A 17,791-nucleotide genomic window follows, 5' to 3' on the forward strand; every position below is an offset into this window, starting at 1 on the left:
GCTCCTTATTTTATTTCAACACATTAACATACATTCTAATATTGTAAATTAAAAACGGTGTAATATTTATAATATGTACAAATAGATTAAATAGGATCAAGTTGTATGTGCTTACTCGATGAATTAAAAAATTTATTAACTTAACTTGGCGGAAATTTAAAACTAACTAAACCTAACCAATAACCTTTGACAAGCGGACGTGCATTGGTCGAGGGATAAAAATTTGTAAATAAAAATAAAAAGATGTATACAAAAAAAAAAAAAAAAGGCATTACAGATATTTTATATTATAAGCACGAAAACGGCTCACTAAAAATGTGCTCAATATCTCGTCGACGACGAAACGGGGACTGGCGGTACCAGGATCGCATGAAGTAGCCGCTACTTGTTCTGCAGTAACCGGCGGCGCGCAGCGTCGGTACAAACGGCGGCGACGACGAGCGGCAGCAGTTGCTCGTTCGATGAGCATCATAGTGATCACCACATACATTCCTGTTACATATATTCCAATTTTTCGCGTTATAAAGTACGCGTTTATTACGTTTATTACGCGTTCATAGTAATGTATCAACTGAGTTCGCCAAACGGTTTCGCGATCGACTTTTCAGTATAACATAGCATTTTTTGGTTTCAATATGAATACTTACTTAAACTTACTCATAGACATTATATATATTCAACAATAGAGGGGAATATAAGAATTTAAATATCGTAAAAAAACCAACGTAAGAACACATTTTTTATCAGTTATAAGTTTAAAACGGGTCAAATTCACTCTTATAAGAGTGGTTAAAAGTTGATTTTACTGAAAGCAAATTTCCCATGTTGCATATTATTATGCGTTGGAGAGATAAAACAAATGTTAAGCTGACTATCTTAATTTACATGCAAACGCCAAAATATTATTGTATGATAAATCGATAAATAAAATAAACGATAAATATGCATAATATAATGTATTAAAAAAAGGTACTAAAATTAATAAGTTATAAAGTAAATTAATAAGTACATATAGCGCCGACGGGAAGTTTTGTGGGGCCCTCAGCATAGTCTTTCATGGGCCTAAGAAATTTTTTTTCAGAAGGCAAAAGCAAAACAAATTTTCTTGGCACGTCCTAGTACCTACTCGTGTGATATTTTTCTATTTTGTATAACTTACTTAAAAATGTTTTTTTTTTTTTATGTACATTATTAAACGTACATTATTCAACATAGCACTATATTTATTTTTTAAAACATTAAACTACAAAATACAACATCTAAAATTTAAAATTTGATTTTTTTTTTCAAAAATTGTATTTACATAATATTATATTAGTATAAATATATATAAAATGCATATATTATGTAGTATGTACCTACTAGTTGTTGTTTATTATCGTTGGAAAATAAAGTGTGATCTCATGTAAACATGTAAACACTGTAACACGGTCTGTACCTTAAGGGACTTAAAAGAGTAGTGCATTTAATATTACATGTACATTTTAGCTGTGCCTATGTGTGAAAAGTAAATTAAAGTAATTAATGTAGTTCTAGTCAGTCATATTCTAAGGAATGTTGTATAGGTAATACATTAGACCTTTAACGATAGGACTTGTTAGTGTGTGAAAAGTAAAATTACATTAGTGTGTGTCGTGTGTGCGCTCAATTTTATCGAGCCCACGAGCCGTATCAATTCCCTTATATAATATATATAATTATAAATTATATATATGTCAATCTGCGTGGCGCGTACTGTATCATTACGGAGTGCTATTTTTAATTTTATCTTATCTAACAAAATCAAACTACAATCAATATAATAATATACAATGAAGGGTCAATGATCTTTATTATTATTTATCGGCGGATGACACTTAACGAGGCAAATGCTGTTGCAAATACGACAATATGATTAGTTTATAGTTCTTAGATGGGAGTCGGGAGACCACTTATTATTTCAGTTACGTGTCGTCTCTAATAATGCATCAAATTACTTATGTTGCCGTGACTTGGAGAAAAAAATTTATAAAAGCAATAATTAGTGCATTATAGTCCACACAGTTTCGTTAATATTTACGTAGATGGTTAAAATTCAACCTAAAGTAAGTTTTTTTACTTTTTTTATTCTTTTAAATTCTGTGTCAAGGTCCCCACACACTGCAGCGGTGGCGGTAAAATTCTATTGTTTCGGCGGTAGCGGTAAAATTGTGTCCGGACTCATTTTAACGCTACCGCCACCGCCACCGCTGCAGTGTGTGGAGACCAGGCGCGGATCCAGGAATATTTTTTTGGGCGGGCCCATAAATTTAACCACATAAGATAATGCAGTAAAATTAAGATTTAATAAAGAATAATTTTCATTTAGTTATAAATATAATAATAGTTAAAAAAAAAATATATTGAAATACAGTTACATGGTTACGATTTTTTTTAGAAGTAACAGATTCATCAGATTCATCCGATTTTGAAAGGGGGACAAGAAAACGTTTCATGGCCTAAAAGAAGTATTTATAAATAAAATAAAACAGGATTTTAGAATAACATAATATATAAAGAATGGCAACTTGTTTTTATGTGTGAATAACTATTTACTATAATAATATAACAATCTACGTGTATATACTGTACATAATATAGGAATTAGGTATGTATTTATTTTCGTGTAAGTATTCAATAATTGCGCAAACAATTTGTTAAATATAAAATAAATGGTTATGCCTTAATAAATAGCTAAAAAACAAAATAAAACTTACCTATTTGATGTATATGCTCAGCACATCAACAATTCGTAGATGGATTTTCAACAAATTTTAATATTTAAATTATTTAATTAAAATGTGGATTTAGGTATCGCGTATTGGAAGTTTACAGCAGACAGAATATTACGAGTACACGTGTGACGTGTGTCAATTAACAAAATTGGTGGTCGGGTGATGCCCAGTTTTACGTGTACTTATTATATCTTATCGAAGTTCCATCGGCATTCGAACGACGACGATCGATATTTAGATAAAATCAGGTTAATCACACGGACAATTACATGTTATTAATAATAACTTATTATAAATGGTACCTAGATATAATGTTGTTTTGTTATACTCCCCATGCACGATTAATACATACATATTTGATAAAATTAATTTTAAAACTTATAATCAAAATTCTAAAATAACAACTTGAATGCCATTAATCAAAATTAAAATTATTGTTCTTGAAAATTTTGGGTGGGCCCGGGCCCACCCGGCCCACCCTCTGGATCCGCGCCTGGTGGAGACCTTCATAATTTGATGTTTATTGTGACTATATAATATATATATATTATATTACGTAATTCTATAATATATTATTAACTACGCGTTAAGCTTATTTTTACGTCAAAAATTATTATCGTTTTTCCGTGAAATCAGATTTTCAGTTTTATTGTACCTACTTATACCTCTTAGTTTTGATACATTAAAACAATAATTAGCTATAATATCAGCTAGGTGTAATACAATTTAAAATAAAAAAAATATGTAATATGCCTTTTGTTCATTATTATAATATATATAAATATACCTGAAATTAAAAATACTTAAAAATGTAATAATTTACCAACAAGGAACTTTCTTCGTTTTAGTCGTCTTTTCCTCTGAATACAGTCGATAATAAGCAAAAGATCGATGAGGAATTTCTACTAAAAATGTATCTTTTGTTTCACGACATATTCTACCGAAAAAGTGCATTCGTCGTGAATCGTGACTCGTGATAACCATAAGTACCTTTATTTGTAAATATTCAATTATTTGTACCCAATTACTTGTAATCTATCCAGGGTTACAAAAAAACATTAAAATTTTAAAGTATTTATATAATATCCTGGAGGCCACGATTAAAGATATATCTTCGCTCGCGCAGATAACCGTTAAAATCCGATAAACACCATTAATCACTGATGAAAGGAACGATTTACCTTATTTGGTCACGTATATAGGAACTCTTACGTAGTTGTGACAATGTTGCTCAACACGTGTGATTTATTTCGTGTGCCGTCAAAGACAAGGGATGGCCCAATGAGGGTCCCTGTCGCTAAGGAGAAAGCCAATTTCTTTAGAAACGCAGAGACCTTTGATGGAGCCGCCTGCGTCTCTGGCTGGCTTGACCAAGTCGGCTCCTATCATCAGTGCATGAGTACAAGCCAAATCAACCACACCGGATCCTGCGAGCGACAACTGGGACTTTTTGTTTTAACGAAAATAAATCAATGTTATTGTATTTATTTGGATTCGAGTATCTTACACCTTTTAATCTTATTAAGTCATCTGCACAAATCAAATACAGCTGCTAATAAGGTAAGGTGCATGAGCATCGTTTATCTATATATTATTTTTTTATTTATAAATTATAAATTATAATTTACTTATTAATATTTTATTATCACGGTGTACTTTGTCATATTCTTGAATCATGACCTCGAGAGTCCTCCGACGATCAGGAGGAAGAGGGAATAGCGAAAATTTAAATAACTAAATACTCACATCTGATAGGTTTACTAAATATTTATTATCTATATTCTCGGATTCTACATCACTTATTAAGTGTATAGGGAAGAGTTCCGCAGATTCTGGCATTCCGACATACATTCAAGGTTTATTATGTTCCTATTGTGTTTGCCTTTCATCATATTTATTATTATTAATAAATAATTAAACATATTTACTCGTATGCATTTTTATTTACTTTAAGTATAGGTACTATTTTTATATTTATTTTTATTTTATTATCTTTTTGCATTGTTACATATTTTTTCATAAAACTTATAGACTAGGACTAAAAGTATTTCATATTTTAATTTAATTTAATGTTTGGTAAAAAAAATTCGTTTAATTATTTTAAAAAAATTTGTAGATAGCCATTTTGTAGAATTTATTTTTCTGAAAATATTGTCGTTTGAACATATAATTTTCATTTACATTGTAATTCTTGATAATATTTTTAGTATAGGTAGGTACTGAAAGCTCAAAGCATCCACCGGCCGCACGAGCTTATGGCGGTCCACATGTTTGATAATTTATTACTGGTACTATGGTATTAAATAATTCACAATTTTTTAGAAGCTAGAAAAAATATTAAAAATCATAAAATTTTAAAACGTCAACAATACTTTCAGAAAATAAACTCTACAAAATGGCTATCTTCAATTTTTTGAAAATAGTTAAATAAAAAAAATATTTTTTTAACTTTTTTTACCAAAGCATTAAATTGAATTAAAATATGAAATACTGGTACTTAATCCCTGTCCCTGTGAATATTGTTTCATTATAATCTTATTCGTATCATTATATTAAGTATAATGAGTTGACTCTTGCTCATAAAAAAAATTGTGACCAATGGTTTTATACATATATTTTTTTTTAACTACAATAAAAACAACTTACAAAAATCATGTATTAAATTTGAAGTTTATTCGACATTTAAAAAAAAAAAAAAAATACTTAGAAAAATCGAAAATTTCAGTTAACTTTAAATAGCTCGAAAAATGTTTAACCATGCAACTATAGATAACGATTATTTAAACATTCGGTGAAAATTTCAAATATTTACAATCATTCGTTTTAGAGTTGTGTTACTATAACTTCACTCCGTTCAGAATCTAAAAAGAAAAACCTGGTTCAATATATTGTATTTTTACAAATACAATATACATATAGATAGAATGTTATCCTTAAGCTAAACAATCGTATTTATATATAGGTAAATATCTATATAGGTACTATATATATAAATAAAACATATGTATTATACTATTATGTATTAATGTTAAACATATTGGATATTTTTATTTAAATATTTAATATAATACACTTATATAGGGACTTATAAATACCATTAAAACTGTACTAAATTTTAAGATACTTATAAAAATCGTGGTTTAATATTAGTATCTACGGATATTTTTCAGAGCAATGATAGTCAGGGCTAAGTCCCTCAGCAAATAGAACCAATTTGCGCCTATGAATTTCCACTCTATTTCACATGCAGCTGAAATATTGTATATTATGTCATCAAAATAAAATCACTTATAAAATATCGTAAAAAACCAAAATACCTACCTTCAAATTCAGAAGTAACACCGATTTAAAACTGAAATAACATATTAATTTAATTACTTATTGAAAATTGAAATACCAGAGTAGTGAGTACTGTTTAATATCTATAGAGATAGGGCCATAGATTGTATCTTATAGAGTTATAGATGTATTATAGTATATTTGTATCTTATAACTAGGTAACTATTTTAAAATTCGTTAATTTTACCTATTCATTATCTTATAGCTAACTATACCTAACTTATTTTAAATATTTTTTTTATTTGTTTAGTCTTATATCTTTTTTATTTCTTTATTTTTTTTTTTTTTTTGTATAAGTACTTATAACTTATACTAATACCATAAATAAAATACAAAAATAAATTTTATGTAGATAGCTCTCTGCCCTTTATAGTTATAAATTATAATGCCGATTAATGATATTTTAAATCCTCGTACACAAAGACATCATTGATGATTTAATTGTCAATAATAATATATTACAACAGTTATAGTACAATACATTATACATTATACATGAACTATTGAACTAAGATTAATCTTATAATACGTCGATATAATAATAAATAATTACTATGGAACTACTTGAAATGTTTAGCGGTGACGTAAAAAACAAGATCTATGACGTGTCATGGAAGAGAATATCTTACAAGCTTTGTTGTTGATAACAAAAATATTTGTTAACAGCAAAAATCATAACATTATCTAAACCCATTACCCAAGCGATTAGTCGTGGTGTAGTCGGTCGACGGCTACGTAAAACTTTACTGAGGATTTCAGTTTACGTTATTTACTACTATGACATATATTATATATCGTACGTAAATAATCAACCGTCGTTTCGTTTTTACTAGATATCTCTTCAATGGCTTCGTCGAGTTCATCGTCGCCGTTGGAAGACTTGGAGACTCAATTGGAAATGTTTGTAGAAAATGTGCGTCAAATACGAATCATAGTGGCCGATTTCCAACCCCAAGGGCAGACAGTATTAAATCAAAAAATGTATTTAAAATATTTCATTACTAATGATTTTTTATAATTTTCTGGAATTTTTATTTGTTATTCATTTTTGTTTAATATTATACGCAGTCAAAATGCCGTCAGTGGCTTACAAGAAATTAATAAACTGAAATCCAACGTACAAGACATACATGTACCTTTGGAAGTATTTGAGTGAGTGTAATTTTAATAATTTTACAAATATGGTCTTATAATATTTATTCTAGAGTCTAGCCATACATAATCTAAGCATCATTAAAATCGTTATTTTTTATCAAGACTTAAAGTTAAATTAAATTCAATCCAATTAAAAAAAAAACTGGGTACTTATTTGTTATCACCTCTCCACCAACCCATTTAAAATTTATCATCCCGTCGATCTATCAGCAGCCTAAAATCTAAAATCTAAAATTTCCACATTCATTATTGATATATCTATATTTAGGTTAGTTTAATATATCATTTATTTAGGGAAAAAGTGTAAATACTATGTATATATAATATTTTTAATTGTTTTTTATTAAGATTAATGTGTTAGTATGTCTTTGGCTTGTTACTATATTGTATGTAATTCTAATTTAAAGCCAATTGCTAAAGAGCAGATTTTTAGGTTCTTGAAAGCTTAAAATATGATGCTAATATGTTATAAAAAAAACCTAAAATATTCTTTGAATTTGTAAATATGCAAACAATATGATTTTTTTTCTAAAATAGTTCAATGAAAACAATAAATAACTATTATGCATCATTCCTTTGGTAACAGATCAATTATATTTATGATACAGTCACCACTTATATATATATATTAATTATTCTATTTATCTGTCACAATCACGGATTGAGAGTTACAGAATGACCACCATTACCAATTTGATTACAAAAAAGTAGATAATTAAATGATTCTTAATTTTTTTTTATTTTTTACTCAAATTGTTTTTCCCAAACAAAAAAAAAAAAAATTTAACTCGAGAAATTAATAATTTATATGATTTTTTATGAAGAATATTAGAATATATTTTAAAGTATGTAAAATGAGTTAAATATTCTCTAATGTACAAAGTATGCTTTAATATGCAAAATAAAATTTTCACTATAAACTAGGGTAGATAAATTGTCTACATTTTTCATCTTTGTAAAATTGTATAAACTCAATAAAAATATGTAAAAACCTAAAGATCCTGAAAGATGTACTTATTTTAAAATATTGTTAAAAATACTTTTTTATGAATTATTTCTTTAATACTGGCAGTCAATTTTTACAACCAAAATTATTGTTCAATCAAACAAATGAAATTTATGATACTTAAGAACCCTGAAAAACTGTCTTATTTTTTTACATGTTTGTATAAAATATTAGTTAATTGTAAATAATTTATTATAATTATTATTGACTATTGTTTATAAGTTTTGTAATGCTATATAAAAACCTATGTAAACAAACTTTTTTACCACATCTAATCTAAATTTTATGTATCAGAATTAAATGTAAGCAATTTTCATAAAAAAATTTTTATTTTTGTTTCTTTTTCACAAATTAGGTACATTGATAGAGGACGCAATCCCCAGCTTTATACTAAGGACTGTATTGAGAAAGCTTTGCATAAAAATGAACAGGTCAAAGGAAAGATTGATGCTTTGAAAAAGTTCAAAGCCAATGTACTCGCAGATTTGGGACAAACATTCCCCAATGAACTCAATAAGTATAGAGCATTACGTAGCAATTGTTATGGTACTAGCAGTGTTGTAGCTCCGCCACCACCACCACCTCTAAATATGTTATCATCTGTCACTTCATTAGGGGGGCCGAATTCTCAACAACAACAGCAAAACTTACTTGGAGGATCAAGTTTATCAATTCAACAACAGCAACAACAATTAAACAACGCTTCTTCCTTAGTGTCCTCTGCCTCTTCTTGTTTAACTAACTCTCAACAGCAATCAAATTCTCCAAATATCACATCATTATTAGGCTGTGATGGCGTGTCCACTGTATCTGCCGGCAGTAACAGTAACAATATCGGGGGCCCTCCAGGTACCTAGCATTAATTTTTTTGTACCTGTGAAACTGTGTACATATATACTGTAATTAATCATTTCAAGATTTGAGATCTTAAATTGTGTTTTTGTGAGTTATAAAACTCACTCATTAATTATTTTCTACCAGTAAGGTTGGTAATAATAATGAGTGAGAAACAATGTCGATAAATTTAGTATTTTTTATATCAATATTAATCGCCTAACTTTATCGTAGATATTAATGAGTTTAATTGAATAACAATTATATATTAACAGTATATAAATTAAATTTTATTGTATCATATTTTTCTTCTTATTCTTCTTACTATCATTTTAAGATAATTCAAATTTTTTTCTAATTAGTGGTAATTATAATTGAATTGTAAATGTAACATAGCTATATAAATTATATTATAGATTAATATACAAATAAAATTTTATTGTATCACATTTTTCTTCTTATTATCACTTTAAGATCATTGAAACATTTTTCTAATTAGTGGTAATTATAATTGAATTGTAAATATAATATAACCTATATGCCTATATTATAAATGATAATTATTTTAATGTAAATTTAGTAAATAGAAATATATATGGTTGAAATAATATTTAATAAAATTTTGTTATGTTTCTGTGATGTATAAATATTTTCAAATAATAAATACAAATAAATTTAATTCAATTTATTGTAAATATTAACACAGTTAAAGTGTTGAATCAGATAGTTTATGAAATATAGTAAAATCTCAATAATTTGGACTTCATTAGTTCAGACAGCAGTTTATAATACATAAATTATGCTAGTTCATGCTAGAAAGGTGCTAAAATATGTGCCTTAATACTACATGTATCAATATTTAATGATTATAATACAATTATGTACTATATTTTAGGTTTTATATTATTAAATACATGAATTAGATTAAAATTTGGATAATACAATTTTCTTAAAATCACAATTATGATTATTTTGTTTAATTCGGACAACCTAGAGCCCCAATTATTCTGTATTAATGAGGTTTTACTGTACTTAGGTCATATGTGTCAAATTGTACAAAATATGATCACCATTCACCCATAATGCTAAGTCTTATCTTTTGTCTTGATTTGATCTATTCGTATCAAATATAAATTACCGCTCAACTGTCAACAGGTTATTTTCATGTATTTTTATCATGTAATTTTAAAATAATTGTGTATTAATAGTCTTACAGTCATACGGGTTCACTGTGTTTGTAAGAAATAAGAAGTTTTGAGTAACTCTAAATGCCTCAATTTGTGTGTGCAAATAATAATTAATTCTATATAAAATAAATAAAATATTATAATATTCAATATACTATCGATTATCAGTAGTCTTCCGCAGAAATCTTTTGTATATAAATAATTTATGATTTTTCATTAGAAATACATGGGTATTTTTTATTAAAAAAATTTTATTTTTTATAAAATTTAAAATATTTTTGTAATATTATATGAATGTTTAAATAAAAATAAAACATGCTCTAATTTAATTATTTTAATAATACATATATGTTATTATAACATTTTTGTTTGAATTTTAATTTTGTTGATTATCCACGGAATTCACTTATCCGTGGATGCTGAATCACTCTATTCTGTGGATAATCAAAAGTACCCTGTATTTTAAATTCAAATGTATTCAATGCTTTAATGGAAATCAAATTAAAATTGTATATACTGTTTAATAACTAGATAGTCTTTAAAATAACTAGATAATTTATAAAATAATGGAATTCAACACTTTAATTGTAACATATACACCTAATGTATAATTATGTGATACAGAAAATGATGTAGTTAAGGTCACGAAGAAATGTATGGAGTCCAGACTCAGAATAAACCTTACTATCAATGAGGAAAAAAGCAAGTACCTAATAATGAATATACACTTAGTAAATAAAACAGCACTAAAAGTAGGTTCTTACTCCTTTGAGCAAGTGGTTGAATTTAAATACCTTGGAAGTTGGAGTTGACATAAGCACAAAGAATAATAGACACAATGAGATCCAATTGAAAATTAATAATGCAAATAAAGCATATTTTGCAATGAATAAGATGCTCAATTCTAGACTATTGTCCAAAAGTATGAAAGAGAAACTGTTTACATCTTTTCTACGTCCAATACTTTTACTTGAAATTCTAGTAGATTCTAGTTTAGAATCTTAATGAGTGGTGTAAATTATTCTAGTACTATTCGTTTCGCCATAATAAAATATTTTATTTTGTGTACCTATATTTACAAGGGTACAATATAAAAATAATATTACTTATTCAACTCTTTCACTTGTGTAATTATTGGTGATTTATTATTATTTTATTATTATTATTTATATTCGTTTTATTTATTCAATTAAGGACAATATAATATAATATTATAAATTAATTATATATATAGTAAGTTCAGTTACCTCTTATTAAAAAAGTATTTAAAATATAAGGTACTTATATGCATAAAAGAATTTAAAATATTTTTCTATGTACGAATGTATTGAACATGGTAAACTGTATCGTAAGGCAACTCATGAAGTGAGCAGTTCGCTATATTTATATTAATTAAGTTTTTTATATAATATATATATATATTATATAAGTACATATACATATTATAATATATTCAAACAAAATTTATCAAATTGGTTACTACAACAAGTTGCTGACTTTTCACTTGTATTATAAATTTCTATCTATTAATAACAATAACGCATGTACAATTTTAACTTAAATAAATATGATAATAGTACCTAATTACTATATTTTAAGACTCATGGCCTTCCATACGAGCTTGCTCAGTGAGGCCAATGATAAATTGTACCTACACTATATTATGTAATATTTTGTAACTAAATAAATAATATTATAATACTATATATGTACCTATATATATATATATATTTTTTTTTTATATAATATATATATATATTTTTTTTATATAATATATATATATATTATATAAAAAACTTAATTAATATAAATATAGCGAACTGCTCACTTCATGAGTTGCCTCACGATACAGTTTACCATGTTCAATACATTCGTACATAGAAAAATATTTTAAATACTTTTTTAATAAGAGGTAACTGAACTTTTACAAAGGTGTACTTTGTACGAGTAGGTACTATGTTTCTCCCTGAACGGCCTGAACTATCACATTAAAAAAGTTAATTAATTTAATCATAAATACCTACATTACCTATCTAATATGTTTATATATTTTAATATTATGGTCTTTGTACACCATAATTTGTAAATTGTTTTCTTAATTTATTACATTACCTACCTAATACGTATAGTATACGCTATACTTATTATGCTTATCATACGTTATTATTATAATTATTAATTCAAAATTCTATTAAAGTATAAGTACCTACGTGTTAAATGTTGACGTGTTGTAGAGAAATGAGAATATATTATTATAGTATTGTTAGTATCTATTAGGTAGGTAGGTATCACGGACTAAGATAGGTGTTACTCCGTGGTAGGTATATTGGTATGTAAATGTATAATATTTTGTAGGATTGTTGAGAGCTGTTGTAATGTTGAAACGTTAAATTATTAAATTCTGTTAGATCAAATAACTATTTTGACTCATATTGTATCGTGTTCATTAAAAAGTATCAGATACAACGGGTTCTCACGGACGTGTATCATTTTATTAATTAATTATTGGCTTATGGATTAAATATTACTTATTTGTTACCTATTATCAATTCATTAATACTACAAACAAATATTATATTATTTTTCATCATATGAATATTCAATACAGACATATAGTTGTGAAACTGTCAACCCTCGGGTTTATAGCTATCCAACTATCCAAGAAATAAGGTCGTAGACGGATAATTTTTCACATCCGTGGGGAACTTAACATTTTTGTCTCATTCGTAAGCATAAATACTCATTTTTAGGATATTAGAAAAAAAATTATTTAAATATATACCTATTAATTATTACCTATATAAAAATAAAATTAGTTAATTATTATTTATTTATAACTATTAAACAAGTATGTTTTATTATTAAAGAGTCATTTTATAAAATAATATGTTTTAACCGCTCTAGGTACGGAAAATGAGTAGAGAGCAGTTAATCTATGTTTTGATCATTAGATGTATCTATGTATTAATTTAAATGTAATAATTTATAATAAACAAGTAATTATAAAATAATATGTAGTTGATTGACTACTTTGATTAATGCATAATTAATATTATTAATAATTATGTATATACCTGGCCATATACCAAGTACCTACCTAATAAATAATATTTTTTTTTAAATTATTTTTTGCTCTGATTTATTTTTCCGGACTTTTTTACAGTCTACCCGTTTTTAGACGCCTAAAGTCTAGTGTGGCCCAAGCCCAAAACGGCCAAAACCCCCTCAATATCAGCCTATGAAGAAGATCAATTCATAAAATATTCAAAAAAAGAAATTTGAAACACAACACTACGAATAATGCGTAGAAGTCGACAGCCGTACGGCGTACTATATAATAATATAGGTAGTTCGAAGTTCGAACGTTGAAATTCCTGTTCTTTTCATTTGTGGTACGAATAAACGTGGAGTTTAAATGGTGTGTGGGCGGGTAACTAGCGGACGTTTGTTGTAGTGTCGCATAGGACAAACGTCGTGATAACGCTTCGTCGAAATATCGTCGTGTTGCGCCATGTTGCCAGTAGTTGTCTCTCGTAACAACGGCAACACCGTTTCAACGGTCTACAGTTCGACACCGACATTCCTTTCTCCGTAGTCCTTATTGCCGTGTGTTAAACTGTTAACGTCGTCTCCCGAACACGTGCGTGATAAGTTGTCAATAACACAAAACAACATTATTAACAACAAAAATAACGGTCGTGTCGAGTCCGCCCTCGAAGGGTTTGAATTACTAAGAACAAGACAACTTAATTCACGATCATCTCAATCAATTGCCGACGATGTGCGACGGCCGTCCGTGATTTTTCTGGTCTGTGAACACTCGCAATGGACAAGTTCGTGAAGCTTAGGAAGAGGAAAGAAGACAACGGCGACGACAACACGGATAAATTCTACGTGCCCTGCGGCAAGTGGATAACTGCGGATGATGATGATTTGGCTTGTGCTTTGGGAGCTCAACAACCTTCGGCCCCTCAGAAGATAGAACGATCGGCCTCGCCGCTATCGCCGATTTCGTCCGTTTCTCCGACATCGATGGACTTTTCGAGAAGTACGTACCTACTTGACTATCATTGTCGAAAACATCGTAATTATTACAATGTAGTGCCCTCGCATTGAAATTATCGAATAGCGCTTATATTATTATTATATTAAAATATTTTATGATAATACTATAGTACCTATTATAGTTTGCAGTTTAGTTGATTTCATCCGACGGTTATAAAATGGACGTATACACAGATATGGAACGAATGCAATTTAGTTCCCAAACGATTTTTTAACTACCTATATACATTTAGATTTTTTATTACTTATAAACTATAAATAAATTATAAAAATGTTGTAATTAACTGTATGAAATATAATTTGAAAGGTAATTATTGTGAAGTATTGAATAAAAATATTTATTTTGATTATCGTGTTCGATTATGAGGTATGGCCGTATGGGGGCAACTTATTGTCTTAATATTTGAGGTAATTTGACATTGAAAGATGAACTAATTTTTTATAAATATAATCATTTTATATCTCAATAATATGTTATTTGGTAACAGGTGATGAGTGATGACTGATTGTATTTAATTTTGCTATATTTAATATACCACTAAATTATTTTTAATATTAAAATAATGTATTTTTGACTACCTGAATGGAGTGAAACTATTACAGGTAATTGAGAAATAGTAGGTTACCTTCATATTATATAATATTAATTTCAAGTAGGACATTGATAATGTAGGTATAATAATAATATAAATGATGCAATGAGTGAGAAATGAATCACCGTACACAAATACTAGTGCTACTTTTTAACAGCCAACTACCCTAGTGCTTTTGTAACTAGTTAATAAATATGGATGTTTATTGATATGTTTTGTTAACATTTCCTGTATTGACCTAGGTGATGATAGTCTAAATAAAATGTACAGGAATAGTATTTTTATTGAAAATAAACTATACTTTTTAATACAATCAAATGCTAATAACAAGTCGTCTAGTTAACTTTTATTTTTACTTACATTTTTGTTGATAGTTGCTAATGATATTTTATGTATTTGTACTGATTACTAGAAGTATTATGACTAGAAATTATTTGACCTATTTTTAAATATTTAAGATTTTGATTCTGAGACTTGTTACATAGGTTACTTTGATGAGGTTGGATATTCCGTACCTACAGCATTTAAAATTAATGTTTTTATTGATGGCTAATTTATAGAAAGTTATGTCTAATAAGCGTATACCTACTAGTAATTTCCCAATAGATAATATAGTAATAGGTAACTGATAGTAATATATTTCTTTATGTTGAATTTTGCAGAATCATTAGGACAAATGAGACGTAATTACGTTTCTAGACGTTTATTATTTGATGATGAGGAAAAAATCAGTGTTAATAAGCCCATTGATGAACAAATGATCATCATCCCTCAATCAATTGATGACTTGGAAGATAAGGTAAGCAATAATAAAATAATTGGGTCACATGCTATGTAAAAAAGAGGAAAAGATAGAAAATGTTCTTATATGGATTTTTAGTGGTCAGTTTTTTTTTAAACATAGGATTTTATAAAAATTAATATTTCCAGTTGTCACTAAAATGACAATAAGCCTATAAACTAATTTTTGGCGGTATGATTATAATATGATTTAATTTTTTTCAATTGTCGGGCTTTTAGTAAAAGGTAGTAGGTACTTTAACATTGGCACTGCAGTACACAATGCTATAGTTTATTACCACTAGTCACTGGCACTTGAGGAAGTTGTAGTAAAACGATGCTTTGTTTTTAGGCGACTCCAGAAGTCAATCCTGACCAAACTATTATCGACTCTCTGTCGGCACGCGGTTTCGTCGTGAACACTCACAGTCCCTGCAAGGACAAAGACAGATTCCCAGGACAGTACGGCCACTTTATACCGGCCGGATCGGATCCGCAGACAAACACGGAGGACGGAGAACGCGTGCCGGCATTGTTACCGTCCGCCTGCAGACAATTCAAATGTCTATCGGTGTTCGAAGGCATCGAATACAGCGTGCTCGTGGCGGACGCCGGTCCGGCAGCCGACGTCTCCGCCGAGACGGCCAAAGTGTTGGCGGCCGTCGGTCCACACCCGCACATCGTCTCGTACTTCTGCAACTGGTCGGACGCCCGTTACCATTACTTGCAAATGGAACTGTGCCCGGCGAGCCTGTCGTCGGTGCCCTTGAACAACGTCGCCGACTGCCGAACGGTGTTGGAGCACGTCTCGTGCGCTCTCCACTACTTGCACGACGGCAAGATGTACGCGCACAACCGCGTCGACCGGCCGAACGTGTTCACGGCCACGGACGGCGATCGCGTCGTGTACAAGCTGGGCGGGTTCGAAGCGGCCACCAAACTGTCGGCGAACGACAGCGGCACCGCCGCCGCCGCCTCGGCCGACGTCCAGTCCCTGTGCCTGATGGTTTCCGGACTGATCAAGGACGTCGACGACCAGTGGTTCGCCGACGAGGAGGACCTGCGCCAGTACCTGTCGTCCGTCACGGAAACGGCGTGTTCGGCCGCGAACGCTCTGTCCGTGTGGCGGTGGTGTTGCGGGGCCCGTCCGCAACTCCGCCGGTCCGGCAGCATGTCGGCCATGATGACGTTACGGGACGTCGACGACGTGGCGGGGGTAGCCGGTCAGACGGCGGTGGCGACGTCGTTCAGAAAAACCGCCGCCCGTCGCGCTTACGAAATCGCCGCGGCCTCCGCGTCGAGCAAATGATAACGTGAGGAGAAAAAAAAAAAAACGTTTTAAAAACACAATAATTACCAAGGTCGGTGCTATTTGTTGCGAGAGCTATAACCAGTTTTAGTTTTCTTTTTTTTTTGTTTGTTTTAAGTTATTGAATTATATTATGATAATATATATAATATATTTATATATATAATTATATTATATTGCCCTATACGGCTATTATACCCTTAGTTACGTTGTTTTGTGTGACGAGATTTTAAAAATTTGCGCGTAAACGACGCTTTGCTTCTTTTCTTTGAAGCGCAGTGACCAAGTAGTTCCTGTTGTTTATCCATTAAACTTACTTTTATTGTTGAAGAATCTCGTTAACTGATTTTTTTTTTAAGTGTACCTACCTACGAGTAGCGTTGTTTATTTTATACGGTTATCATTATTATTTTTTTTTTATTTCGAGTACTTCAAACGAGTACTTTTTATTATTTTGTATAGTTACTGTGAATTTTTTTTTAAATTGTAAACAGAATTTAATCAACTGGAACGTTGATGTGATAAAAGTTACTAATAAATAATTTTTTTTATTTATTCGTTTCTAGTATATTTATAATTCCTTGTCACTAACCATTACAAACCAAGTGTTGTGTTAATTAATCTACGACGTTGGAATACGAATGTTTTTCTACATTTTTCATTTTAATTGATGCAATCAATTAAAGAAAAATAAAAAAAAATAGGTAAAAATGGATTGACTATCTTAGATCATCACCCGTCAATTTTAATTGTTAACATTAATAAATTGT

The 17,791-nt window shown here is 29.4% G+C and overlaps 2 protein-coding genes across 3 annotated transcripts; both read left to right on the plus strand.

The window, feature by feature from the left end:
- The first annotated feature begins 6,793 nt into the window (after positions 1–6,793).
- Positions 6,794–9,766, plus strand: LOC114125289 (mediator of RNA polymerase II transcription subunit 10). 2 transcript variants are annotated; one of them, XM_027988884.2, is made up of 4 exons: positions 6,794–7,073; positions 7,161–7,244; positions 8,609–8,799; positions 8,869–9,766. In XM_027988884.2, exons 1-4 carry the CDS (start codon positions 6,937–6,939, stop codon positions 9,108–9,110), a joined length of 654 nt encoding a protein of 217 aa, XP_027844685.1. In that variant the 5' UTR covers positions 6,794–6,936; the 3' UTR covers positions 9,111–9,766. The 2 variants fall into 2 exon arrangements, with proteins under 2 accessions (XP_027844685.1, XP_027844684.1); XM_027988883.2 differs by having other exon boundaries at positions 6,795–7,073; positions 8,609–9,766.
- Positions 9,767–13,874: 4,108 nt separating this feature from the next.
- LOC114125277 (uncharacterized) lies at positions 13,875–17,578 on the plus strand. The gene is made up of 3 exons (XM_027988866.2): positions 13,875–14,322; positions 15,595–15,731; positions 16,065–17,578. Exons 1-3 carry the CDS (start codon positions 14,100–14,102, stop codon positions 17,019–17,021), a joined length of 1,317 nt encoding a protein of 438 aa, XP_027844667.2. The 5' UTR covers positions 13,875–14,099; the 3' UTR covers positions 17,022–17,578.
- The last annotated feature ends 213 nt before the right edge of the window (positions 17,579–17,791 follow it).

Source organism: Aphis gossypii, chromosome X (assembly GCF_020184175.1).
Source record: "Aphis gossypii isolate Hap1 chromosome X, ASM2018417v2, whole genome shotgun sequence".
NCBI classification, from domain to species: Eukaryota; Metazoa; Arthropoda; class Insecta; order Hemiptera; family Aphididae; genus Aphis; species Aphis gossypii.

Excerpts from the sequence above, each read along its gene's own strand:
- LOC114125289 (XM_027988883.2), top strand. The coding sequence starts at position 6,937 with ATGGCTTCGTCGAGTTCATCGTCGCCGTTGGAAGACTTGGAGACTCAA. Across the intron at positions 7,074-7,160 it reads ACAGTATTAAATCAAAAAAT|TCAAAATGCCGTCAGTGGCT; the intron begins GTATTTAAAATA and ends TATTATACGCAG. Across the intron at positions 7,245-8,608 it reads GTACCTTTGGAAGTATTTGA|GTACATTGATAGAGGACGCA; the intron begins GTGAGTGTAATT and ends TTCACAAATTAG.
- LOC114125277 (XM_027988866.2), top strand. The coding sequence starts at position 14,100 with ATGGACAAGTTCGTGAAGCTTAGGAAGAGGAAAGAAGACAACGGCGAC. Across the intron at positions 14,323-15,594 it reads ATCGATGGACTTTTCGAGAA|AATCATTAGGACAAATGAGA; the intron begins GTACGTACCTAC and ends TGAATTTTGCAG. Across the intron at positions 15,732-16,064 it reads TTGATGACTTGGAAGATAAG|GCGACTCCAGAAGTCAATCC; the intron begins GTAAGCAATAAT and ends CTTTGTTTTTAG.